The sequence below is a fragment of the Rhinoderma darwinii genome, chromosome 3, assembly GCF_050947455.1.
Source record: "Rhinoderma darwinii isolate aRhiDar2 chromosome 3, aRhiDar2.hap1, whole genome shotgun sequence".
NCBI classification, from domain to species: domain Eukaryota; kingdom Metazoa; phylum Chordata; class Amphibia; order Anura; family Rhinodermatidae; genus Rhinoderma; species Rhinoderma darwinii.
In genome coordinates this window covers 155882270-155909551 of record NC_134689.1, presented here as the reverse complement: position 1 = coordinate 155909551, position 27282 = coordinate 155882270, and the positions used below count along the sequence as shown (strand labels likewise).

The following is a 27282-nucleotide window of genomic DNA, read 5'->3' as shown; positions in this document are numbered from 1 at the left end:
TTCTCCTTGCCTTTTATCCCATTTTGTTATATTTTTCAGTATTAATTCCAATATATAAAGAATTCTTGGGTTCCAGGAGATCAGCCACGCCCCCTCCTCTCTCCCTCCCTCCCTGTTCAGTGTCTGGCTGCAGGGGCCTCCCTCTCTGCCTTGTCTGCAGTAGGACACACAGATTAAGCCACAATCCCTCAGTTGTTCACCAGCGGAAAATGGAGCAGATGAGCAGGAAACTAAAGGGGTTATCTGGGGACCAAAAATTGCATTGCAATAATATATTTATGTGAAACTAACTTACTAATATTCTTTAATTAAAAATTCTGGCTAAAGGGTGCAGTTCAAACCTCATGAATTATTCAAAAAGTGCTGGAGCTTTTCTAATAGTGATGACGCTCCGACAAGGTCCAACGTGACTGTGATCTTGCTTCATGTGCTCTTCGTAAACATGACCGCAAGGGGCTGTCACATTGCCTATTGCTTGAGTCCCGAGCAGAGCATCAGCTAGCGCTTTGCTCGGGACTCCAGCTGTGCTGCCGACTGCCTGGGAACTCCACACTTTCTGCCGACGTCACTGTCCATATATGGACAATGATGTCTACAGCACTACTGGAGTCCCCGAGCAAAGAATCAGCTGACGCTCTGCCTGGGGATTCCACACTTTCTGCCGACGTCACTGTCCTTATATGGACAATGACGTCTTGCACCACTACTGGAGTCCCCGAGCAAAGAATCAGCTGACGCTCTGCCTGGGGACTCCACACTTTCTGCCTATGTCACTGTCCATATATGGACAATGACGTCTCCAGCACTACTGGAGTATATTAGTAAGTTACTTAGTTTCACATAAATATATTATTGCAATGCAATTTTTGGTCCCCGGATAATCCCTTTAACCCCTGTGTTCTCTGCAGGAATTCTACAGGACTTTTTTTTTTTTCAGGAACTACAGAAGATCCTGCAGACTGAAAAAAACATTGGGGCACAATTTTCTCCTGTTAACTTTTATCATTCATTTCTAGGTTTAGTGTTCCTTTAAGCCACTCTCTGGAGTCCCATGTGTTTGCTTACGTTTACAATGTTTTGAGGTGTAGATACTTTTTGTTGTATTTCAATTGTTGCAGCTACACAGGCTGGTCAAATGTCTGGAGAAGGAAAGGCTGGCCCACCTGGTATAAATGCTCGATTACCATTTCCGCCGGGTGGCAGAGGCAGGGGTCGATTCCCAACCTCAGGTCCTGGTGGTGACAGATTTCCTGGACCGACTGGACCCGGAGGGCCTCCTCCACCTTTTGCGGGTAAGTGCAGTTTCGAACATAAACATAAGTATTACAGAAACGTGACGGATTTCCAGCACTCAGTCTTGTGATAGAGGAATATTTTTACCAAGTAAAATGGAATAGAGGTGTATTTTCATCTGTTCATGAATATGTACATAAAACACTTAACGAAAAGTTCTTGAATCGTTCGCTTCTATACAAATAAGTAAACCCATTTTGGCAGTTATGGTTTAAATTACCTTACCTGGGAGTAAACTGTCATTTCCATTTATTTACAGAATAGTGATAATTATTGTTCATTGCATGTGCAATAAGTGAATAATTATACAACCTCCATCTTCTGCTTTTATTTTAATGCTAGTTGGTTTTCCACTTGTATTTGATTTATGTAAACATGCAAAAGGTCTACTTGATGCACGTTGAAGTACTAGTCCTTCTCAATGAATTAGAATATTATCCAAAAGTTAATTTATACCAGTAATTCAATTCAAAATGTGAAACTCATATATTATATAGCTTCATTACACACAGAGTGATCTATTTCCAGCATTTTTTTCTTTTAATGTTGATGATTATGGTAACCGTTAACGAAAACCCAAAATGTTGTGTTTTAGAAAATTTGAATATTATTTAAGCCCAATTTCAATAATTATTTTTAATACAGAAATGTTGTCCTACAGAAAAGTATGTACAGTATATGCCCTCAATACTTTATCGGGGCTCCTTTTGCATGAATTACTGCATCAATGCGGCGTGGCATGGAGGCGATCAGGCTGTGGCACTGCTGAGGTGTTATGGAATCCCAGGTTGCTTTGATAGCGGCCTTCAGCTCATCTGCATTGTTGGGTCTGGTGTCTCATCTTCCTCTTGACAATACCCACATACCCTCTATGGGGTTTAGATCAGGTGAGTTTGCTGGCCAATCAAGCACAGTGATACTGTGGTTATTATACCAGGCATTGGTACTTTTGGCAGTGTGGGCAGGTGCCAAGTCCTGCTGGAAAATGAAATCAGCATCTCCATAAAGCTTGTCAGCAGAGGGAAGCATGAAGTGCTCTAAAATTTCCTGCTAGACGGCTGCATTGACTCTGGACTTGATATAACACACTGGACCAACGCTATTGCTCAGTGGTCCAAAGGCCTATTTTCAGATGAAAGTAAATTTTGCATTTAATTTGGAAATGAAGGTCCCAGAGTCTGGAGGAAGAGTGGAGAGGCATCAATCCAAGTTGCTTGCGGTCCAGTGTGAAGTTTCCACAGTCAGTGATGGTTTGGGGAGCCATGTCATCTGCTGGTGTTGGTCCACTGTGTTATATGAAGTCCAGAGTCAACGCAGCCGTCTACCAGGAAATTTTAGAGCACTTCATGCTTCCCTCTGCTGACAAGCTTTATGGAGATGCTGATTTCATTTTCCAGCAGGGCCTGGCACCTGCCAACACTACGAAAAGTACCAATACCTGGTTTAATAACCACAGTATCACTGTGCTTGATTGGCCAGCAAACTCACCTGACCTAAACCCCATAGAGAATCTATGGGATATTGCCAAGAGGAAGAGGAGACACCAAACCATGCAGGCGAGCTGAAGGACGCTATCAAAGCAACCTGGGCCTCCATAACACCTCAGCAGTGCCACAGGCTGATCGCCTCCATGCCATGCCGCATTGATGCAGTAATTCATGCAAAAGGAGCCCCAACCGAGTATTGAGTGCATATACTGTGCATACTTTTCAGTATTAAAAATCATTTTTGAAATTGGGCTTATATAATCTAATTTTCTGAGACACTAAATTTTGGGTTTTCATTAACTGTTAGCCATAATCATCAACATAAAATAAAAAAATGCTGGTAATAGATCAGTCTGTGTGTAATGAATCGAAATGAGTTTCACTTTATGAATTAACTTTTTGATGATATTCTAATTCATTGAGGACTAGTATATAATCATTAAATAATTCGTTTAATGGTAGGAATAAAATATTTGTTTCAATTTTAGGAATGAATCCTCCAAGGCCGCCTATGTGTCCACCTGGTCCTCCAGGGCCACATGGTCCCCCTCCACCTGGCCAGCCACTTCCTCCCCTGTTGACTGGACCTCCAAATAGGGGTGAACGCCCTCCTCCCCCAGTACTATTTCCTGGTCAGCCGTATGGCCAACCTCCCCTAGTTCCTCTCCCTCCAGGTCCACCACCTCCTGTCTACGGACCTCCACCTGGTCCACCACCGCCTCAGCAAGGTCCACCTCCTCCACCTGGACCATTTCCTCCACGCCCTCCAGGTCCCCCAATGGCACTTGGACCACCACCTCACTTACCAGGCCCACCTCCAGGTGGACCTCCTCCAGCTCCACATGTGAATCCAAACTTCTTCCCACCCCCGGGAAATGCTGGTATGCCAGCATCAGATAATAGAGGACCACAATCATCAGATCCATATGGTCGACCTCCTCCGTATGACAGAGTAGATTATGGACCACCAGGAAGGTAAGTCCATTATCTTACTAAGCTATAGATTTATTTATTTTTAAATTTGCTTACATTCATAATTTTTTTCTTTTTTTTTTAAATATACAGGGATATGGATTCTGTCAGAACTCCTTTAAGTGAAGCAGAATTTGAAGAAATAATGAACCGTAACAGGGCAATTTCAAGCAGTGCTATTTCAAGAGCAGTGTCCGACGCCAGTGCTGGTATTTTACATCTAAATAAATTTAATAAAATAAGATTCCAGACAGTCTCAATTAGTAGCAATATTTATTTAGGGTAGAACCCCCTTTAAACTACTTGTAAAAATATTACACAATTATTTCTACAGAAAATGCGAAAATGGCCATAGTCTGTACTAGTAATCGAGGGGTTGGAGAAGTAGTCAGTTTGGTAATTGTTTGCTTTGCTTAGAGCGCGACATTTTTTTTTTGTAATGTGCGCCAGTTTTGCATAAGCAACAACACAAAGAGCAGCTATATTGGTTGTTACATCCACTGCCATTTTGTCAACTTCTTCTATCATTAACAAAGTTTCAGTTTAACCCCTAAATGACTTCCAATAGGCCTTTCGAGGCGTTCATTATAGGTACTTATGCCACAGTGTCACCTTTTCGCGGCGCTGTGTCATAAGCCCGTCACAGGTGTCCAACTGTCTAAAGACAGCCGAGCTCCTAGCCGGGACCTGTCACCTCTGATAGCGGCATCTAAGGGGTTAAACAGCCACGGTCAATAGCTACCACGGCATCAGTGATTTCTGAGGGAAGGGTCTTCCTCTGTCATCCTATCGGCACCCAACAACGCAATCGCAGAATGCTGATGGTTTCCATGTCAGCTGAGAGCCTTGCGCAGGTACACTTATATTAATCTGCACACAATGTTGAAACTAAACGCTCACTCAATGTTAGATTATATTAACTAGTACCCAACACTAAAATGTAACATTCAGCAATAGCGGCATCATTATAAATTCTCTTTGGTTCCAGAAATGTAGCAGGTCGCTGATTCAGATGTCCTTTTCTTTATGCCCCATGTAATTTTAGAAGAGTCCTACCAGAAAGAAAATTAAAAAAACACTTATGACTTGATTCCCTTTTTAAAGGGAATGTGTCGCTAGAATTTTATTTTTATTTTTTTCAGTTAAACAATTAATATTGAAGTGATTACACATTGTTTTTATTTTTTCACAAGTCAGGAAATATTATAAATTAGATTCTAAGTTTTAACATTTCCATGTGCTGGAAACTAGAGGGAGCATTTCCCAAAATTGCAGCATGGTCAATGTGGTAAAGCAAACCTCATTGCTTTATGCTGCAAATTTGGGGTAGACACACTCTCTCTAGTGCCCTCACACAATCCCCCCTCCCTTATTCTGGCTAGTGCCAGGAGAAGGAGGGGTTTGAATCTTCAAACCTCCTACACTGTGTGCCGCCATTTTCTGAGCGACTGCACAGTGTAGGAGGATTGGATACAGGGCTCACCAGACAGTATCACACGAACATACACAAACATAATACACACATCACATACACAAACATAAATTACCTGCTCCTGCCGCCTCCGCTACTATTCCTTGCGCCTTCGCTTCCTTGAACATATGGCCGGAAGCCGCGGCCAGAATTCGTCATCTTACTGTCCGGCAGCGGCTTCCGGTCCACATGAAAATGGCGCCGTATTCCATCTCTGTATGTGTCGTTAATCGACACATACAGAGATGAAAAAAAAAATGGCAGCCCCCATAGAGAAGTAAAAGTAAGTACAAAGTAAAAAGTACAACACGAGAACACAAATAAAATGTGTTAATCATATTAAAAGCAATATGATAAAAAAAAATATATAATTCATGACACCTTCCCTTTAAGAGCTGGCATGTGAATTTAAACTGTCCTATGCAACATACAATATACAGTGAAGGAAATAAGTATTTGATCCCTTGCTGATTTTGTAAGTTTGCCCGCTGTCAAAGACATGAACAGTCTGGAATTTTTAGGCTAGGTTAATTTTACCAGTGAGAGAGAGATTATATTAAAAAAAAACAACAGAAAATCACATAGTCAAAATTATATATATTTATTTGCATTGTGCACAGAGAAATAAGTATTTGATCCCTTTGGCAAACAAGACTTAATACTTGGTGGCAAAACCCTTGTTGGCAAGCACAGCAGTCAGACGTTTTTTGTAGTTGATGATGAGGTTTGCACACATGTTAGATGGAATTTTGGCCCACTCCTCTTTGCAGATCATCTGTAAATCATTAAGATTTCGAGGCTGTCGCTTGGCAACTCGGATCTTCAGCTCCCTCCATAAGTTTTCGATGGGATTAAGGTCTGCTGACTGGCTAGGCCACTCCACGACCTTAATGTGCTTCTTTTTGAGCCTCTCCTTTGTTGCCTTGGCTGTATGTTCCGGGTCATTGTCGTGCTGGAAGACCCAGCCATGAGCCATTTTTAATGTCCTGGTGGAGGGAAGGAGGTTGTCACTCAGGATTTGACGGTACATGGCTCCATCCATTCTCCCATTGATGCGGTGAAGTAGTCCTGTGCCCTTAGCAGAGAAACACCCCCAAAACATAATGTTTCCACCTCCATGCTTGACAGTGGGGACGGTGTTCTTTGGGTCATAGGCAGCATTTCTCTTCCTCCAAACACGGCGAGTTAAGTTAATGCCAAAGAGCTCAATTTTAGTCTCATCTGACCACAGCACCTTCTCCCAATCACTCTCAGAATCATCCAGATGTTCATTTGCAAATTTCAATCGGGCCTGTACATGTGCCTTCTTGAGCAGGGGGACCTTGCGGGCACTGCAGGATTTTAATCCATTACGGCGTAATGTGTTACCAATGGTTTTCTTGGTGACTGTGGTCCCAGCTGCCTTGAGATCATTAACAAGTTCCCCCCGTGTAGTTTTCGGCTGAGCTCTCACCTTCCTCAGGATCAAGGATACCCCACGAGGTGAGATTTTGCATGGAGCCCCAGATCGATGTCGATTGACAGTCATTTTGTATGTCTTCCATTTTCTTACTATGGCACCAACAGTTGTCTCCTTCTCACCCAGCGTCTTACTTATGGTTTTGTAGCCCATTCCAGCCCTGTGCAGGTCTATGATCTTGTCCCTGACATCCTTAGAAAGCTCTTTGGTCTTGCCCATGTTGTAGAGGTTAGAGTCAGACTGATTAATTGAGTCTGTGGACAGGAGTCTTTTATACAGGTGACCATGTAAGACAGCTGTCTTTAATGCAGGCACCAAGTTGATTTGGAGTGTGTAACTGGTCTGGAGGAGGCTGAACTCTTAATGGTTGGTAGGGGATCAAATACTTATTTCTCTGTGTACAATGCAAATAAATATATATAATTGTGACAATGTGATTTTCTGTTTTTTTTTATATATAATCTCTCTCTCTCTGGTAAAATTAACCTAGCCTAAAAATTCTAGACTGTTCATGACTTTGTCAGTGGGCAAACTTACAAAATCAGCAAGGGATCAAATACTTATTTCCTTCACTGTATATGGTCAGAACACAAGAAAGACGTCCGAGTAGGTCCTGTATTTATTTATTGCATTTTTGGGTTGTTAATTATGTGTATTCTTTTTTTCTCAGGTGATTATGGAAGTGCAATAGAAACTTTGGTAACAGCTATTTCTTTAATTAAGCAATCCAAAGTATCTGCCGATGATCGTTGCAAAGTGCTGATAAGTTCTCTACAGGATTGTCTTCATGGAATTGAATCAAAATCTTATGGTTCAGGGTCTAGGTAATGTGTTCTGTCTTCATTGCATATGCTTATTAGCCGTAGGAAAGCTACAGAAGTGCATTGTAAGAAATGTAAGAAAATATTTTATATATTAATATATATATATATGTATGTGTGTGTATATGTATATTTATTTTTTTATCAATCATATTTCTTGCATTGGCTATTAAGGAATGGTTTTCTTTTCTCCTAGTGTCTGTTTGCCTAAACGTGGCTGAATACAAAAGCTGCATAATAACTTCATCTAGTAAGACACTTGATGTCAGTCTTAAGGAAGAGAGCAATTAATGTCATAACAAGCCTAAGTCTCCTTAATGTGAAGATCATCTGAGACTTTAAAGACATTAGCAGCATTCCTTGTAGTGGAGACCTGCCTTTTTAAGAATATCATTTTAATTTGTGTGTTGGGAGAGAATGTTTTCAGTTTTAAGGGAAATTAATTGAGTGATTTCCTTTAGAAGACGTGAGCGTTCAAGAGAAAGAGACCACAGTAGGTCACGAGAAAAAAGCAGGCGTCACAAATCTCGCAGCAGGGATCGCCATGATGACTATTACAGAGAAAGAAGCCGTGAACGAGAAAGGCATCGTGATCGGGAGCGTGATCGTGACAGAGAAAGAGACAGAGAAAGAGAGTACCGTCATCGCTAAGCAGGTGGGTATGTTATAGGCTGAATCATGGAGGCGTTAAGCTCTGCAGAATAAGTCAATCTGTGTTAGGTTAACAAAAAAAATCTATCATTCGAAAACGTTGGTGTATTGGTAAGTACCTGATGGTTCAGATACTAGTTTTTATGTTTTGTTTTAATCTATTAAAACGTAAGTGCCGTTTTAAGCAAGCCTTATTACAGTTAATGGAAAATTGTTTTGTAGGAAGTGCGTAATTTTATTATCTCAGTATCAGCAATTTTAAAAGATATCGTGAAAGAATAACGTATGTATAGCAGGAGCATTGAAGGGTGAGAAAAAGGTTGACATGTTCTTCAGATGTATTTTGGGGTTATATGTACTGTGTACAGTGTTATTTAGTGATGTCATGAAAATTATTTGTCATCAAATAACATACTAGAAACAGGTGAGTCATTTCAATTATCTTCTGTTACTCTTAAAGGGGTTCTTCACCTAAGTTTATTTTCTCACATGTAGGATTAACATGGCAGTTTGGCCCACAGCTCAATGACCATTTGGCGCTGAGTTGAAGACATTTGAAGGGGCTTTCTCATAACGATTATCACCTATCCACAGCGGACAGATCTCTACTGATGATACATTTATCACCTATCCTGTGGATAGGATATAAATGATCATTATAGGAAAACCCCTTTATTTGGGAAACACTGGTTACCCTTTGCTGTGGACACACTTTCTAACAGGCACAGTCTTTCTTTTATTGGGGTTTGTCAGGCAACCAGTCTATCTAGCAACTTAAAGCAAAAGTTCCTTTGCTGAATCTTATCTTATATCTTCGCTAAATTTACCGCAATGCATAATTATACTTCTAATACTCCAAACACACTCTTTATGAATGGGAGTGATTCAAGTATTAGGGGAAAGCAGATACATGGAATTCAAATTCTAAGCTGCTGTCAACAAAATACTTATTTTTGTCTATTTTGTTAATGGCACTGGTAAACCATATGTGGGAAATTGGTAGTAGTAGACGTTTTAAGGGATTTGCTTATAATACAATTCCTTAATGGGGTTATCCGGGGAGTGAACCTTTTTTTAGTAGGGACTGCATAGGAAATCGAAAAAAGCAACACTTACCTATCCTTGCCCCTGGCGATCCAGTGCTAAGGCTTCGGTGGCACTCCCGGTGGTTGTGTACATGCACGTAGTATGTAACTGCTGCAGCCAATCAGAGGGCTCAGCGGGGTCTGTGGTTACTAATCATATTTCTGGCATGATGGCAGAAAAAAACCACATGGGCGCTGAGCACTCTGGCTGCAACGGTCGCATGCTATATGCATGTAAGTCAACCATCGGGAGTGGATAGGTAAATATTGCTGTTTTGGTTTATTTAATTTACAGTCCCTACTAAAAAGAAAATGTCACTTCCCAAATAACCCCTTTAATGTTGAATGAATTAATACAATAAAAAAAAAAAAGTACAACTTTTTTTGGTATGTTGTGTAATCTGTACAATTTCAGTTCAAAACCCAGGCGTAAATTTATATAACTTTTTACGCCATTTTTCTGGCTTAGAAAAGTCACAATAAGGCCGAAGTATCGCAATTTGCAACTTTCGGGCCTTTTACGCTACACTCAGCACTTTTTGAAAAGGGGGCTTGGCTTACAAAGGGGCGTGGCCATGGTGGCTCAGCAAATTTATCTTCGCTTACTCCATAAAACTGGAGCAAATAATTTTTTAAAAAAAAACCATTTGTATACTCTCCACACTGGTCCTCTTTGATACACCCCTCCGGGTTCCCCCCCCCAGCTCTCCCTGCAGGCTCCTGGCTCATCCAATGTACTGATGCGGGGCATCGTTAGGACGTTGAATGCTGCGTTGCATATAAGGCCCTAAGGCTACTCAGCTGGTTGATGCATCAGATTTATTAAGAGGCGTGCGCCTATTAATAAATCTTTTGCATCTTACTCCAGCAGAGCAGAAAGCTAAGACTGGCGTAGGAAATTAATGTGAATGCTCCCATCTGTGTTTAACCGTGACTTTTTGTCTAGGTTGGCCATATGTATTTTTTCCCGTATGTATTCACAGTGGCTTAGTTTTACACGTCATGTAATTACAGAATGACTGGGAAGCCTGCCAGATAACGGTAATGAAACGTTGGCAGTTTCCTGTGGAACAAATACGTATTTTGAGAATTTAATTTTGCATCATGTACGGCATCCAACCATTTGTTTACTTAATAAGTAAACATCCATGAGCCATTAATAACGCTTACCCGTTAGTGACCGCCCCATAATGTTTTTACGGCGGCCACTAACGGGCTTCATTCAGATGCAATAGCCTTTTTACTGCGCTGCATCGGAATAAGTAAACAGAGCAGGGAGCCGTTAAATCTCCCTGCTCTCAGCTGCCAGAGGTAGCTGAGGGCTGGGGGCATCCCTGCTCAAACGTGAGATCGATATTAGTATCGATCTCACCCGTTTAACCCCTCAGATGCAGCGCTCAATAGCGAGCACTACATCGGAGTTGTTTTGGAGAGAGGGAGGGAGCTCCCTCTCATCCCACTGATACACGGCGATAAGATCGCCGATTGTCTGTGTCTTCTATGGCAGCCGGGGGCCTCTGGCATGATCTAGCAGATGCCTGTCCGTTTTGCACGGACAGGCATAATACACTGCAATACAGAAGTATTGCAGTGTATTATAAATGCGATCGGATAATCAAAAAAAAATAATACTTTTCCCCCTTTACAAACTGCTTTAGTATTAAAAAAAACAAAATAAAGTAAAAAAGTTATACACATTTGGTATCGCCACGTCCGTAACGACCCCAACTATAAACATTACATCATTTAAGCCGCACGGTGAACGTCGTATAAAATAAAATATAAAACCATGCAAAAATTTTCTTTGAATTCAGCCTTAAAAAAAAAATGTGATAAAAAGTTGCATCTACTCCAAAATTGTACTGATAAAAACTACAAGTCTTCCCTCATACAGCTGCATTGGCGAAAAAATAAAAAAGTTATGGCTCTTCAAATATGGAAAAACAAAAAAAAATAATTTTGATAAAGTGTTTTTTTTGTGTAAAGTAGTAAAACCTACAAAAACGATACAAATTTGGTATCATTGCAGTCGCAACAACCCGCTGAATAAAGTTATTGTGTTATTTATACCACAGAGTAAACGGCGTAAATTTAGGACGCAAAAAAGTGTGGCGGCGAAATTGCAGGTTTTTTTTTCTAGCCCCACCAAAAAAAGTTAATATAAGTTAATCAATAAATTCTATGTACCCCAAAATGGTGCTATTAAAAATGACAACTTGTCCCACAAAAAACAAGACCTTATACCGCTATGTCGACGCAAAAATCAAAAAGTTATAGCTCTTGGAATGCGACGATGGAAAAAATGGCTTGGTCATTAAGGTCTAAAATATGCTGATCATTAAGGGGTTAAAGAAGCACTATCGGCAAAAAATGTTTTGGCCCCCCTTCATTTGTAATTGAGGTATCTTAAACCTTATTGTGATTAGGAAACTCGCCTATGGCTTTATCTTGATGATTCAGCCTCTGTTCCAGACTGCCGTTCAGTTACATGACCCCTCTCCGACTAGCTTAATCTTATATTCCTATGTGACCCACATCGAGGCTCCTAGTCAAAGCAGGGATCATTTGACTGAACAGCAGCCCGGAATGAAGAGTGAAACTACAAGATAGTCATAGGCTAGTTTTCTAACCACCCTATCATTTGACACCTCAATAACAAACATGTGGGCCCAAACGGTTTTGCTGGGAATGCTTCTTTAAGATTTGTCATAAAAGGTCTTGGGCTCTTACCAGTCCTAAGAACTGTTTTCGTAAGGTGACTTCATGTGCGCAGTCACTCTCCGTTAAATTGAACAGGAGATATTGCCAAAGTGATGCTTTGGAGAACCCTTCCAATATTAACTTAGAAACATCAGTAAAATTGGCAAGAACATTTTAATGGCAAAAGATTTTATTCCTTGATTTTGTTATTTAGTATAACTCGTATTCATTTTTTTTTTTTTTTAAAGGGAATCGGTCAACCCCAACGTCCCCCAAAAAAACTAAAAATACTGCTATTTGTAAATAGCTTAAAAGACGCTGATCCAAATTTGCAATTTTTCTACTACTGTTCGCTTGCATTCACCCATGTAAGTCTGCAGACAGGCCGTGTGCAGCATGCTGATGAGTCCTATGAGTTCTCTCCATTATATCGCTGAATTTAGGAGTCCTCTCTGCATTAGCATACAGCGCGTGGCCCATTTGCGGACGTACAGCAGGGAAATACAAGTGATTATAAAGCAAAAAATTGCAGAATGGCAATCTGCATCTTAAGATATTTACGGATTACTGTAGTCTGTGGTTTTTCAGAGGTGACAGGGTCTCTAACTATTTTTGTCTTCATTTCCTATTTTTAGATTGAATTTTAAATTAACATAAAAAGCTGAGCAACTTTTCAAATTTGCTTTACATATGGTTATATCCTAGAACAAATAAAAAAAAATGCTTTTTCCGTAATTCTTTTAGTATGCATACAAATATGCTCCATTTTTTATGGCACGGACACCTTTCCGTAGCGCTACGGAAAGGTGTCCGCGGCCAATAGAATCGGGCGGGTCCGTAATTGCGGACCGCAATCAGAGGTTTTTCACTATCGTGTACATGGGGCCTAAAGCTGGATTCATATATGCAGTTATTAGTGAATTTTCTTAGATGCTCTGTCACCACAGTATAAGTGCCCTATCTCCTACATAATGTGATCAGCGCTGTAATGTACATAAGTGTTTTTTATTTTGAAAAACAATCTTTTTTTTTTTTTTTTTAGCAAGTTATGAGCATTTTAGATTTATGCGAATTCGTTTCTTAATAGACAACAGGGTGAGAAGTATATGATGCTGACTTTACCTAAGTGTTGGGAGTGTGAATAGACAGTCCTGGCTGGAGGCGATGTCTATTCACTCTCAAGACACTTCAGTAAAGTTAATGTGGGTGTATGTGACAGCACAGCGTGATCTCGCTAGATCACCCTGAGCCGAGTACAAATGGACATGAATGGAGAGAAGTGTATGACGCTGATTGGTCAGCCTCATACACTTCTCTACATAACGCCCACTTGGTCAAAAGGTAAAAAACGCCCAGTTGTCTATTAAGAAACTAATTAGCATAAATCTAAAATTGCTCAAAAATGAAAACTTATCTACATTACAGTGCCTATCACATTATGTAGGAGATAGGGCACTTATAATGTGGTGACAGAGCCTATTTAATGCAATTACTATTACTTTTTTTAAACTTAAAGGGAATGTGTTGCCAGAAAAACATGTTTTTTTTTTAAAAAATTAAACATTTAGTGTGTGGGTGATTAAACATTGTTCAAATTTTTTTTATTTTTTTCGCGAGTCAGGAAATATTATAAATTTTTTCTAATTTATAATACTACCCATTTTTGGTCACTAGATGGAGCTAGTTCCCAAAATTGCAGCACTGCAACATTGGGTTAAAAGCCCTCGCTCTAGTGAGCTCTCAGCATCCCCCCCTCCTTTATCCTGGCTAGTGCCGGGATAAACGAGGGGTTTGAAAGGTTTAACCTCCTACACTGTGTGTCGCCATTTTTTGAGGTAACCCACAGTGTAGTAGGTTTACATACAGTAGTAAACACACACAAACACTAACATACATTGAAATCTCTTACCTGCTCCTGCCGCCGCGGCTCCCTCCGGCCCGTCCGCTCCGTTTGCTGCCGCTGTTCCATGTGCACAAGTCCGGAAGCCGCGACCGGAAGTAGTAATATTACTGTCTGGCCGCGACTTCCGGTCCACAGGAAAATGGCGCCGGACAGCGCCAATTTCGAATAGGACTGTGTGGGAGCGGCGCATGCGCAGTTCCCACACAGACGCCGTACACGGCAGTCAATGGGACGGGAGCCGTTCGCAGTCCCTATGGGACTGTGGCTGCCGTATTCCATGTCTGTGTGTGTCGTTAATCGACACACACAGAAATGGAACAAAAAATGGCAGCCCCCATAGGGAAGAAAAAGTGTAAAAATAAGAAACAGTAAAACACAAACACACAAATGAATATAAACGTTTTTATTAAAGCACTAACATCTTTAACATATAAAAAAATTATTTGTGATGACACTGTTCCTTTAAATGTATCCCAAAAAAATGTATAGGAAAAAAAAAAAAATCTCCTCTTTGGATCCACACTTATTTGCAAAAAAACAAAACAAAAATGTGTGAGTCCAGCATAAGACTTGAAGTACCTTTTTACAGATCATTGGATACCTATATTAAAAAAAAAAATAAAAAAAAAAATCATTAACCCCTTAAAGAGGCTCTGTCACCAGATTATAAATGCCCTATATTGTACATAATATGATCGGCGCTGTAATGTAGATAACATCAGTGGTTTTTATTTTGAAAAATGATCATTTGAGCAAGTTATGAACAATTTTAAAGTTATGCTAATTAGTTTCTTGATGGACAACTGGGCGTGTTTTTACCTTTTGACCAACTGGGCGTTGTACAGGAGTGTATGATGCTGACCAATCAGTGACCAATCCGCATCATATACTTCTCACTGTTCCAGCCCAGCTTCTTTTACTGCACAATCTCACTGTAACAATCACACTGTGCAGTGAAAGAAGCTGGGCTGGAACAATGAGGAGTGTAGGACGCACTTTTAATCTGGTGACAGAGCCTCTTTAAAGGGAATGTCTCGCTAGAAATTCTCTTCTTTTTTTTTTTTAGTTAAACGGTTAGTATATAAATGATTACACATTGTTCTAATTTTTTCGCAAGTCAGGAAATATTATAAATTAGATTCTAATTTATAACATTTCCATGTGTTGGTCACTAGAGGGATCAATTCCCAAAATTGCAGCATTGGCATGTGGTAAAGCAACCTCATTGCTTTATGCTGCAAAATTGGAGAAGACACACTCGCTCTAGTGTGCTCAAACAATCCCCCCTCCTTTATCCTGGCTAGTGCCAGGAGAAAGGAGGGGGTTGAATGTTTAAACCTACACTGTGTGCCGCCATTTTTTGAGCGAATTCACAATGTAGGAGGATTAGATACAGTGGTAATCACACAGTATAACACAAACATACACACACATCACTTACATGCTCCTGCCGCTGGCTCCGCTCCCTGTCGTTGCTTCTGAACATATGGACGGAAGCCGCGACCGGAAGTAGTCATCTTACTGTCCGACCGCGGCTTCCGGTCCACATGAAAATGGCGCCGGATGTCGCTCTGCCGAAGACCTTCCTTTTGGACTGTGTGGGAGCGGCGTACACTATAGTGAAGGGAACGGCTCCCGTTCGCATTCTCTACGGGGATGTATGTGCCGTATTCCATCTCTGTATGTGTCCTTAATCGACACATATAGAGATGAAAAAAGAAATGGCAGCCCCCATAGAGGAAGTGATCTTTTGTGTAAATGCATGTAACCAAACTAATGTAAAAATGTCTCTTTATACGATGTGCTTTCGTTATGCAAATGACCTGACTTCCCTGACTTGCATCTTCCAACAACTGTCCATGGCAGCAACCAGTCTCAGAATTCGAGATCTCACTGGTTATCGCTATATCTCGTATTCTGTGTATAAGAACGTTATGTACTGTGTTAATGCATCTCTACTCAATCTGTATATAGAGATCTTTTTCTGCATAATGAAAGCACATTTTATACTGATGCATTTTATTTACATTTGTTTAAAGTACATTTAGAAAAATATTATTATTTAAGGGACTAATGATTTTTCTAATAAAACAGGTACTTTAAAGTGCGCTGATAGGTCCTCAAAGGGGGTTGCCCACGTTAGTTTTTTTATTCATTTATTTTCTAGAATAGGGAATTATACAGATTATATACATGTATTTAAAATTCTGCTGACATTCCTTTCTTATATCAGTGCAGTTGTCTCCGTCTAAAAATAAAAAAATGGTGTAGCCCACAGATTTGTCCATAAAAAAGCCCCCATAGGATAACTGAATGGACAGTCAATGTGGCCCACATCATGTGACCACTGGCATTCAGGTAACTGTCCAGGTATATAACAGGTTAATAATAGATTGAGGAGCAGAAATTAAGTATTTCTACTTACAGCAGCATCTCATCATGTCTGTCAGTGTGTGAGGAGCAGCCCTTATATTCTTCTCACGGCCTCCACGGTTTGTTTTGTGGGGGGTTTTTTTTGTGTTTTTTTTTATTTTACTTTATTAACAAACTGACAACATCACCTAGAGACTGGCAGTTATTTTATGAATTATCTAGAGACGGTGAATACAGGTAGGCTGAATCAATTGTTTATCATTATTCCACTGTTACTCCTATCCACATAGCCAATGTTGTCCCAAAGTGCGTGTGTGCGTGCGTGCGTGCGTGCGTGCGCTGGTCACATGACTGACGCCATGTTTAGTCATAATCAGCCTGTGGATGCATTACACTGGACTATCTGTGGGCTGTACCATTCTACTGTGACAGGGGCATCATGAACTAGAAGAAATATGTGACCAGAATTTCTAATACATGTATATTAGAAAACTGATTTCCTATTTTACAAATAAGTAAAAAAAAAAAAAAATAACTTTAAAGGCTTTTCTTGATTGTCAAGTAACATGAGGTGGTCCATGGTAAACACACTGCAGCAATACGAGGCCGATAGAAGTGAGCACTGTGGGAAAAGCTGTAGACAAATTGAAAATTTCTGCCTTCAACTAAGTTTTTATTAGATATTAGACATGGTTTTCAATACAGTATAGGTGACAGCTCTTTGTCCATGAAGGTTTTTATATGAAAGGTCTTGTGGCCATGTTAAAAAAAAAAAAAGATAGGGTTTTTTTATTGTCTTAAAAAAAATTTTTTTTACTGTTGTTTGCATGGTTGCTGACGGTAAGTGAAATTTTGAAAATCCGGCTGTGTAGAGTTGAAGAGATTTGGCTTTTAGACTGCTTGGTCTACCAATTTTTGGCCTAGTTAACAACAAAGTTATGTTAGAGATCAATGAAAAACTGCCCGGTCTACTTCCAGATAGACAGACCGGTCAAATTAGCAAGTCTAGAATCCTTGAAACTGCTACTTACAGCCTTGAGCTGCACACGGTGGTTGGTGTCCATTTCCCCCATGGTGATATTTTTCATGGCTGGGATGCTGGTCGTTAATGGGGCATACAAAATGATTCTTCTTCCAATTAATGTATTTTTTGCATCTGTTAAAACGGATCTGTCGACATACTATGCTAACCAGTTTAAGTGCCGCCTATTATGGGGAAAGGTCCACTGTAAAAAAATAAAATATTGTGTTGCTTGGCTAATGGTAACCAACAAAGAATGTAATGGACTCGGTTATGAGTGGTGTATTTATGAGGATTGCACCCCCTACCTACTTCCAGCCTCCTCACCAGTGTCAGATAGCCGACATACATACATGAAGATACACAGCACCTGTCAGTCACTGGTGAGGAGGGGTGGGGGAGCGCGCCCCTCATGAATATAGATGTCAAACTATTAGTCCACTGTATTCTGCTAGAGCTACTATTAGGCCAAGCGGCACCATATAATTTTTTTTTTAATGCTGTTTGGGTAATAGTATAGTGAACTTGTCCCTGGAATATGCTGCCCTTAAACAGGACAGCATAGTATGGTGCCCAGATCCACTTGGAGAGAAGTGCTCTACTGTAGCCCTCCTTTATGTCCTTCCCTTCTCTGTTTTTCAACAAGCTATTTGTTTCATTGTGTCCTTGTCCTGGCGTTGCCAGCAGGAGATGTCTTGCTTACCATGGGACCCTTTACCCTGGTTTTTACCGTTATGGGAACATGGCATGCAACGGCTAGGTTTCGTGTATCATTTAACTTCATACCCCATTGTGTTGTGTAAAAACTGTTTCATTCAAAGTGTCAATAAAAACCTTTGAAATTTACATAGTCCATTTATGAAGTGTTTTTTTTTTAATTGTTTTTAAGTTGTACACAATGTATTCCTCAAAAGCTCAAGAGACTTAGTATGATATATGAACATAAATTAAGACTAGCTTATATATATATATATATATCTATAGCTATAGATAGATATATTTTCTACACTACATTTGCCACTTGCATATCAGACCCAGATGCGTGGAAAAGCAGCGCTGATCTTATAAGACTCAACAGCTTTGCTATAAACTAGAGAGCGTGCCCCTCACTGTATCAATCTATAGTATGTAAATATCCCATACTTGATAAAAAGAAAAACCGTCTATTCTGCGTATGGGCTGCGAGGAAGCCATAAGAAATGTGAATTTCCTGGAGAAGCCTGCATGTTGTAAGGAACTGATACAGGTTTGAATTAAACACTCGTATATCAATGCCAGTCTACCAAAGGAAAAGGTATTTATGGCTGTAATTGGTTCGCTGAAGGTATATCTTATTTAAAATGTATTCTGCTTAAAATGTATTCTAACATGCAAACACCTCAGCTGAATGGGGCTGTGCTGCAGTTCCTTGGATGGTCCGTGACCGGGAAAATGTAGCGCGGGTTGGGATACATTCTTATGATCATTGGGGGTCCCAGAATCCGATCCCATCGATAAAAAAGTGATTGAATATCTTAGCGATATGCGATCTCTTTCTGTGCAGGGAAAATCAGGGGGTGGTTTTCATCATTCACGAGACTTGCATTAGCACTGGATAAATTAGAGCAAGCTTAAAGGGAATGTGTCGCTAGAAAAAAGTATTATTTTTTTTTTGTTAAACAGTTAGTGTATAGGTGATTAAACATTGTTCTAATTTTTTTTATTTTTTCACGAGTCAGGAAATATAAATTAGATTCTAATTTATAACATTTCCCAGTGCTGGTCACTAGATGGAGCAATTACCAAAATTGCAGCATTGCATGTGGTAAAGCAACCACATTGCTTTATGCTGCAAAATTTGAGAAAACTCACTCGCTCTAGTGAGCTCTCAGAATCCCCCCCTCCTTTATCCTGGCTAGTGCCGGGAGAAACGAGGGGATTGAACGGTCAAACCTCCTACACTGTGTGTCGACATTTTTTGAGCTAACACACAGTGTAGTAGGTTTACATGCAGTGGTATTCACACAGTAAAACACTTACATACACAGAAATAACTTACCTGCCGCCGCCGCTCCCTCCTGTCCGTCCGCTCCGTCTGCTACCCCCGCTCCAAGTGCAGAAGCCGCGACCGGAAGTAGTAATATTACTGTCCGGCCGCGACTTACGGTCCACAAGAAAATGGCGCCGGACGTCGCACAGTTAAATTTGGACTGTGTGGGAGCGGCGCATGCGCCGTTCCCACACAGACGGCGTACAGCATAGTGGATGGAACGGGCCCAGTTCGCATTCACTATGGGACTGTATGTGCCGTATTCCATGTCTGTATGTGTCGTTAATCGACACATATAGAGATGGAAAAAAAAATGGCAGCCCCCATGGACAAGAAAAAGTTAAAAATTAAAAAAAAGTAAAACACAAACACACAAAGAATTGTTTTTTTAATAAAACACTAAAAGCAAATTGATAAAAAAAAAAAATTCCCGTGACACTGGTCATTTAAGTCAGGGAGCCCCCCCCCCCCCTTCCCCAGCTCTAATTATTCATCTTTTCCTATACGTTCTAATGAAGGAAAGCTGTCGGAGGCTAGTGGGAGCTCGGAGCTTGAGAATAAGTCAAGAACTCGTGCTACTTGCACAGTATGCTCAGATGAAATGTAATCCAGTGCAGTGTGTCCATTCTGACGGGTATACTTACTTTGTACTTAACTCTAAGTCTCTCGTATGTTAACTCTTTCATTTACTGTAAATGTGTACAAAACATTTGTATGTGAATGCCAGCAATCTTGTTCAGAGCCCGTTCAGTACAAATATGTTGTATTTTCACTATTCTGTGACTTGTAATTTTCTTATATAACTCATTAAAAATAAACCTAATTTCACCGTAAAATTAGCTATTTGCAGTAACGATTCAGTACCCTTATTTGTGGAAACAGTTTAAGGGTCACTTACTAGCTATTGTTCTGTTTCTCTTCCAAGTAAAGGCTGTAGGCATGTTAGCAGTTGTCCTTTTTATAGTTTAGTATAGTACTTCGGTATTGCACTGTGACTTCTTTCACACTAGCAATTCTAAACTGCTATGTTGGTTTGGAACCTCTGCGTACTCCAGTATATTATATTTGTGTTGTCAGCTATTCATTCGATGCTAAAAAAAAATTGATCTTTATCTGAATTGATTATGTAAGTGTGACTGTATGGGTCCATAGCACAAGCCCTGGTTGCAACAATAAGGATTTTGGCAATTTTGTGATGTCCAACCTTCCTTATACCATAAAAACGACCTGTCAGTCGTTGTTTCTCGATCGCCATATGCACAATTGTGGATTGTATCTTGAGCACATTTTTACACTATAGTAAAGGGGGGGGGGGGGGGGGGAATGGTCTTGCTGTATTTTGGCTTCCAGTATATGTTTTGAGCTAGACACCGCACTGATGCACAGAGGAGACAGATCTTACAGATGAATACACATTCAATGAATGAACGCTCTCTATGAACTCCTGAATGTCAGTTGGACATTGTGAACATTTATCACACCTTTTGTTATTGGTATCCTGTGTGTTAACAGGATGAAAACTTTGAATTAGTAGGATGAATAACTAGATCACTATGACAATGGTCCATAAGTAATAACTCCCCCACATTAGTCAAATAAAAACTGCCTGTTGTATTTCGGTTTACCTCCGCATTTATGTACCTTGGGAATAAAAAGATGTAGTAAGGATTTTTTTTGTAGCTCAAATGTGTTGCCATCATAAATCCTTTTTGTATTTGAGGATTGTCATCTGAATTTCAGGTTTTATCAATAGTTGTTCTGCCTATTTCAGTTACCCTAATTTTTAAGCAGTCTCCTAAACTTACAGTAAACTCAATTGTTGTAACACATTGTAGCTTCACTCCAGTCCTCTTGTACAATGTTCCTTTGAACTTACAACGTAAAAAAAAAAACCCCGCAATTTGCATTAAAACATTCTCCTTATTTTGTAAACTGTTGTTTGTTCCACATGTTTTTTTTTTGTTTAGCTCTTTGCCTTATAGAAAAATTCTGTTTCTTTTGATGTGCACAATCTTTTGTCTACGCTTTTGTGACCTAGTCCTAAATATCTCTGTTTAGCAGCATTAACACGTACCATTAGGCAACATATGAAGAGGTTGCTTTGGTGTAAAGGATGTGTACTTTAGGATGAATTTTTACACCCATCTTCCAATAGTCTTTTCAATATGTGGGTGATGGGAGAAATTTATTACACGTGACACTGTAAACTTTGTTAAAAATGTTAAAAATATATGTAAATATATATATATATATACATAGATGCGAAGAATAACTGGGTATGCAAATTATAAACGGCCTAAAAATGTGTGTATTCTTATTGATAATTGTACCACCCAAATCTAATGCTGTTTTTCTAGAAGTACAAAACATCTAATCTCTAACTTCAATAAATGATAAAGACCCCTCCCCTAATGTCGTAGGACTTCTTCTTATTTTTAGTTTTTTTGCAGAAACTAGGTAGAGCTCAATACATTGCAATACAAAATAAGTTGTGCGTTTTTTGTTTTTTTTCCTTTACACCTCCTTGTTTGTAGGGCCTTAGTCCTCCCCTTTTTTTTTTTTTTTTTAAATCCTCTTTCTATAGTGGCTTCTAGTTTCCGTGTGAAGCTGTGAAGGGCGATGCACCCTAAAGGAATGCTAAACTTAGAAACTAATGATAAAGTAATCCTAACCACTTGCAAAAAACATTAGTATTTCCCCCTGATCTCATCCATTTCGAGGTGACGGACTGCTAAGGGACAGGGCTTGTCCAGAGGTGGGGATTTTTACTTAAAGGCTATGTACACCTTAGAAAGCGATTTTTATTATTTAAAAAAAAAAAAAGTGTGTTTGCAACTTTGTAATTGCATTTTTATTAAAATTATTCTTTTTGAGATACAGCTTCTCTGTATCCTGTATTTTGGGCTGAATCCTGTATCGGTCAGGTCAGCAGGACTGACTGGTTCAATGTCAGCGGGTTGAGACACGCCGAATCAAGCTGTTATCACATCTAAGTTCGTAACTTAGATGTGATTGTTTACAGATGGATCCATGCAGGACCCGGTGTCACCAAACCCGTCAGTGCCGCTGACCTGACGGATTCAGGTCTCCGCGTACGATAGACCTGCTCTGTATACAGAATAAAAAGCATCTGTATCTCAAAAAGTAAATAATTTTCAATATAAGCTAATTAGAAAGTTGCATCGAACACTGATACACATTTTTGTTTAAAAAAAAAAAATCACTTTAAAGGCTATGGAAAAACACCCTCCCCGTTTAATAAGAAAAAAAATGTATGTATTTTGTCATAAGACGTTTTTGTAATATACTTTTATACAAATGTTGTTTCGTTTTCAATCCTGCAGCTTCAATGTATGGCTATACATAGAAGCTGCAGAATGCTGTTGTCGGCCGAATCAGTCAGTAAACTGGTCTGATGGCTTGGTCTGCAGCGGCTTTTTTTTCCTCCTGAGACCTCACCTAAGCCTAACAATTGCTTGTTATTGTTTAAAGAGTTAATTGTAGAGGTATTTCTCGTGGTGCATTAATCCATTTTATTTATCTAAAGTGCTTGGCATCCATGTGTCTCCCCGAGCTCCATGAAAGCGGGTTTGTCATAGAGGTACATATAGTTTAACGTAAACCTGGAACTTGGGAGCTCCTGCTTTCTCTATTGTACCCACACACACAGTGGATTTGTTACAGATTTTCAATCGTGTTACACGCAAATTTAACCCTTTCAGCATTAAAAAGAGTGAAATCCGCATTAAACATCCAGAACAGTGAGCATCTGCAGCATGCTCTGATCTCCTTGCGGAAAATTGTTCAGCAGCATGTGGATGAGAGCTTAAGTATCATCCTCTTGCCTACAAGTCTTTTCTTGCTGCTTTTCCGCCCGCAGATCCAGACCGAAAATACGTAACAAATCCTGTACTTGTGCAGGAAACCTTATCAACTTTTTTAGGCCATCTATGCTAATGATGGCACGTTGTAAAGGTACTGTCATATTTGACACTGCGCTTGTGCAGTGTTGTGCTTTTGAGTCACGGAGGTATATGCTGCATAATTATTCAAGCTTGTACCTCCGTGACAGATCTTTTTATAAGTAATATGCATAGTTTCTTGAGCCAATGGGTGAATTCTGACTGATCATGGTTACTGACAATCACTTGTATGTCTGACCAGCTTAAAGTAAAATTTGTTTCACATAAATCAGTCTATTGGCAGGGGCAATAAATTTCATTAAAGGTGTTGTCATTTGGCCATCAAGTGGGATGTTGATATGTATTCATCGAGAGAGATGCTGTCAATTTTATGGCCAAACAAAGCCTTTGCCAACGAATGTTCCCTTTGCTGTTGGTCGTCTTTCTTTTGAAGCGTCAGTCACAGGTATACAGTACATGTATTTGTATATGTATGGGGACCAGACATATTAATATTGTGCATAGAAAAGGGTACTTTTTTTTATTTGCTATGCAATGGGGACGTGGCTGGAAAAAATTTTTAGTCTCTTTCTACACACTGTACAAATAGTGATTTGGATATGTACTAATTCTTGTAAATACCCGTATAAATAGAACTAATACTTGGTTAGCTCTGATGTAAAATTTATTTTATTAAAGAAACTTGTATATTGCAAGGAATAATGCACCCTTTCTGAATCATAGCTGTGAGTATTAGTAACCACCTAGTATCTTTGACCTGAATAGAATTATTCTGGTCTTAGCCTTTATGCTACTAAACCTTGTTAAACTTTTTAGAACGGGCAGAAGGGGTGTATTATTCCTAGAATAACTCATGACTTATTCTCATGTAGTACTATTTGTATATATTTTGGATAATTTTGGTGGATCTTGAAACAAATATCTGTACTTATGACATTTTCTAGGTCTTTTAAACTGTACAAGCATGCTTCTGGTCTCCCTAAAAAGTTTAAATTGGACAGTGGGAGATGCAGCTGGCAGATCGATGTGGTTTAAGATTCTTGGGCCTTGTACGTTTTGCTTTAAAAATCGTACCTCCTGATAAGCCGGCTGCGTCTCACGCCGTCTGATTTAAACTTCTGGCGAGAGGTGAGAACGGCTGCAACATTAGAAGTATCCTTAAATGCGTTTCCTTTGCAAACCCTGTTAAAAGTTTGTCAAGGTATTGCACCTAGCATGTAATGGAACAGATTTGAATAAAATTAGTGAGTTATTAGTGCTCCTAGCCAAAGCATACGTGTTGGATCATTTCAAATGTAACTGTTAAATCAATAGGAAAATGTAATGTTTTATTAAATAATGTATTTTTAGTCAATTTTGTGTACACTAAGCCTCTTTTGGTATGATTTAAGTTTTGAAATATTTAGTATTTTGCTTTTGTGTACTTTCTATTTTTCTAATTTAAAGCTATATTCATTAAAAACTGAGTACCCGGTATTTGGCTTGTTTCTGGAGATGCGCTCTTTTAAAGCCCATCTAGAGACCGGTAGACTGTAATGTGGATGATACCTTCGTTGAAACCTAACTTGTACAATCCTGGTAACATTTTTAAAAGTTTTTATTGGTATTTTGTGTGTTTATAAATATTAGAATGTCTAAACATTTGCTGTTATGTTTATAGCTGTACTTGTGTGTTTATATGCGCTAGTTCACATTTAACTGTACATAAGACTGTAAGTATCTGATAATTGTATTTTGAGAACAAGTTTTCTTCCATATGATACTGGACAATCTTATATACATGTAAATGTGTAAATATACAAAAATGTATGTAGCTGCATGTAAAGCTCTCGATGCCACAAACTCTACAGCTGTAATATTTAGTGAAACGTTAAATGTATTTTGATTCTGTTCTGACGAATTGAATATGCCTCGTACTGTATCAAATCTACATCACAATTTTAACACATTACAGCTGACAGAAGAGGAACATCTTGAACGATCAACACCTACTCTTCACAGAAGACACTTTGGCCTTCAGTTTGCTTCATGACTCACTTTCTCAGAACTTGTGGATAAAAATGAACAGATCTAGATGTGAATAAAGCAAATCTGCAAACATGGTAACCAGTAGATCTACTTTTATTTTTAAGTTGCTTAAATGTTTTATTTGACTGAAACCCGTGTGACGTAAACATTAATAGCTCTTGCTACTTTGGTTATACATTACAATGACAACTTATAATGTGCAAGCAATTGGAAGTCCAGTTCTTTCTTGTTTTTATAGTTGTTTGTTCCTGTTAAAATATTCATGTTGATGTTTGTACATTACACCACCTCAATTACAAATTCTGTGGTATTGTAATAAATTGTTTAATGGGGCTGATGTGTAAAGCTGTTCAAGTTATTTTCAATTTACACCTCAGGGAAAGGCTTGTTTTAGCAAATAGATCGTGTGTTTGTTTGTTTTTTAACCACAATTTGCAATTATTGGGTCTCCATAGTTCATGTAAAAGAACGGAATTAGATGTATTTGTTGGCTAAATCACTGTTGGACATTTTAATTTTATTAATTAGCTTGTATATTAAAATACCAATTATTGGTAGCAAATCGTGTGAGACACGAATAATTGGTTTAGCCAATGCATGCCATAACTATTCGAGTAGGCAGCCATTCCATCTTACATTTATGACTGTATTAAAACATGTGTTGGAGTATTAATCACAATGTCACCACTGGTTTTGCAAATTTGGTTTAGTTTAAATCCAACAGTTACTATTCCATTTAATATTAGCGTTAATATTCGTTTAATATTAGATTTGAGTTCTTTTCATTACTGCATCATCCTATGGTGGAATTAACTTTGTTTCCGTTCAACGCTAGTTTTCTTTCTATGAAAGATTTAATGTAGATCTTATCTACTTCCTCTTATATTGGAATTCTGTATAATAACAAGTTTTCAAGATCGTTGGTGGCATGGTTACCTTTACACTGCTTGAATACTGTTACAGGTTCTACCGACAGTAAATTTGTCTTCTCTGTGGTAAAATAGACTGCAAGCTGTATGCACAAAATTTATTATTGAGACAAAAGGATCTTGCTTTACAAGAATTTGCATTGCATATGTGTTTGTACAATTAGTAGGTTCAATTTAAATGCAAAGTTAAATTGTACAAAGATTTTTCTCTTTAATACATGTTTGTCACATTGTTAACCTGTTTAAATGCAGTTAAACAGAACCAGGTAAGCATTTTTATCCTGATTTAATGTTCCCCTTTTATTGATCCTGCATGTGCTTTTATTCAGGCCAGGATCACACACACCGTTTTGATGCAGCTTATTGTGGTAGCTTTTGGTTGTGTTTTGAGACAAACACAGAAGTGGACTCAAAAGTAAGGAGGTGCGTTCTTTTCACCTTTCCTGCATCAAAACTGTATGTGTGATCCTGGCCTAAAGGTTTTCTGGTCAAAGTGAATTGATGAGCGTTTTTTTGTTTTTAATGCTAAAAGTGACATTTATCTTTAGAATTATTCTACCCTTTTGGGCTATTTGCTCCCTAATTTCCTGAAAATGCCACAATCTTTCTCCATTGCACCTTTTTCCTGCATACACAGGCAGAGGTGTTGCATCATGTTGGCAGGGGACAGTTGGAGTGCAAACTGTTCAATGTGCTTTGAAGACATTTACTTGGCTGGTTTGACCTTGTACTGAGAAGGGGAAATGCAGTATGGCAGCGTTCAAGCAACGGTATTCTGCATCTTAGACTGATATAAATGTATCGGGTTTAAAAAAAAAAAATGAAATGTAGAGCCTCTTCTGTGTGGCATTAGAATAAAAGGTTCTGCTCCTTCCCTACCTAAGAAACAAAACCACTCTTGTCCTTAAAGAGGCTCTGTCACCAGATTTTGCAACCCCTATCTCCTATTGCATGTGATCGGCGCTGCAATGTAGATAACAGTAACGTTTTTTGTTTTTTTTCAAAAACGAGCATTTTTGGCCAAGTTATGAGCAATTTTATATTTATGCAAATGAGCCTTTCTTAAGTACAACAGTGCACAGACACACAGCGTGTTCCCAAGAGATCACGCTGTGACGTCCCTTCCTGCCCCAGGTT

General features: G+C 39.1%; 1 protein-coding gene across 4 annotated transcripts in view; it reads left to right on the top strand.

Moving 5' to 3' along the window:
- The window catches only part of CPSF6 (cleavage and polyadenylation specific factor 6), a 41840-nt gene extending 16279 nt beyond the window's left edge, over positions 1-25561 (top strand). The window contains exons 5-10 of one of the 4 annotated variants that reach the window (XM_075856932.1): positions 1119-1292; positions 3269-3755; positions 3846-3961; positions 7353-7506; positions 7968-8158; positions 25143-25561. In XM_075856932.1, the coding sequence (XP_075713047.1) occupies positions 1119-1292; positions 3269-3755; positions 3846-3961; positions 7353-7506; positions 7968-8154 (1118 nt within the window). In that variant the 3' untranslated portion in view covers positions 8155-8158; positions 25143-25561. Of the gene's footprint in view, positions 1-1115; positions 1293-3268; positions 3756-3845; positions 3962-7352; positions 7507-7964; positions 8159-25142 lie in introns of all 4 variants that reach the window. The other 3 variants (XM_075856931.1, XM_075856930.1, XM_075856929.1) reach the window with 3 other exon arrangements.
- The last annotated feature ends 1721 nt before the right edge of the window (positions 25562-27282 follow it).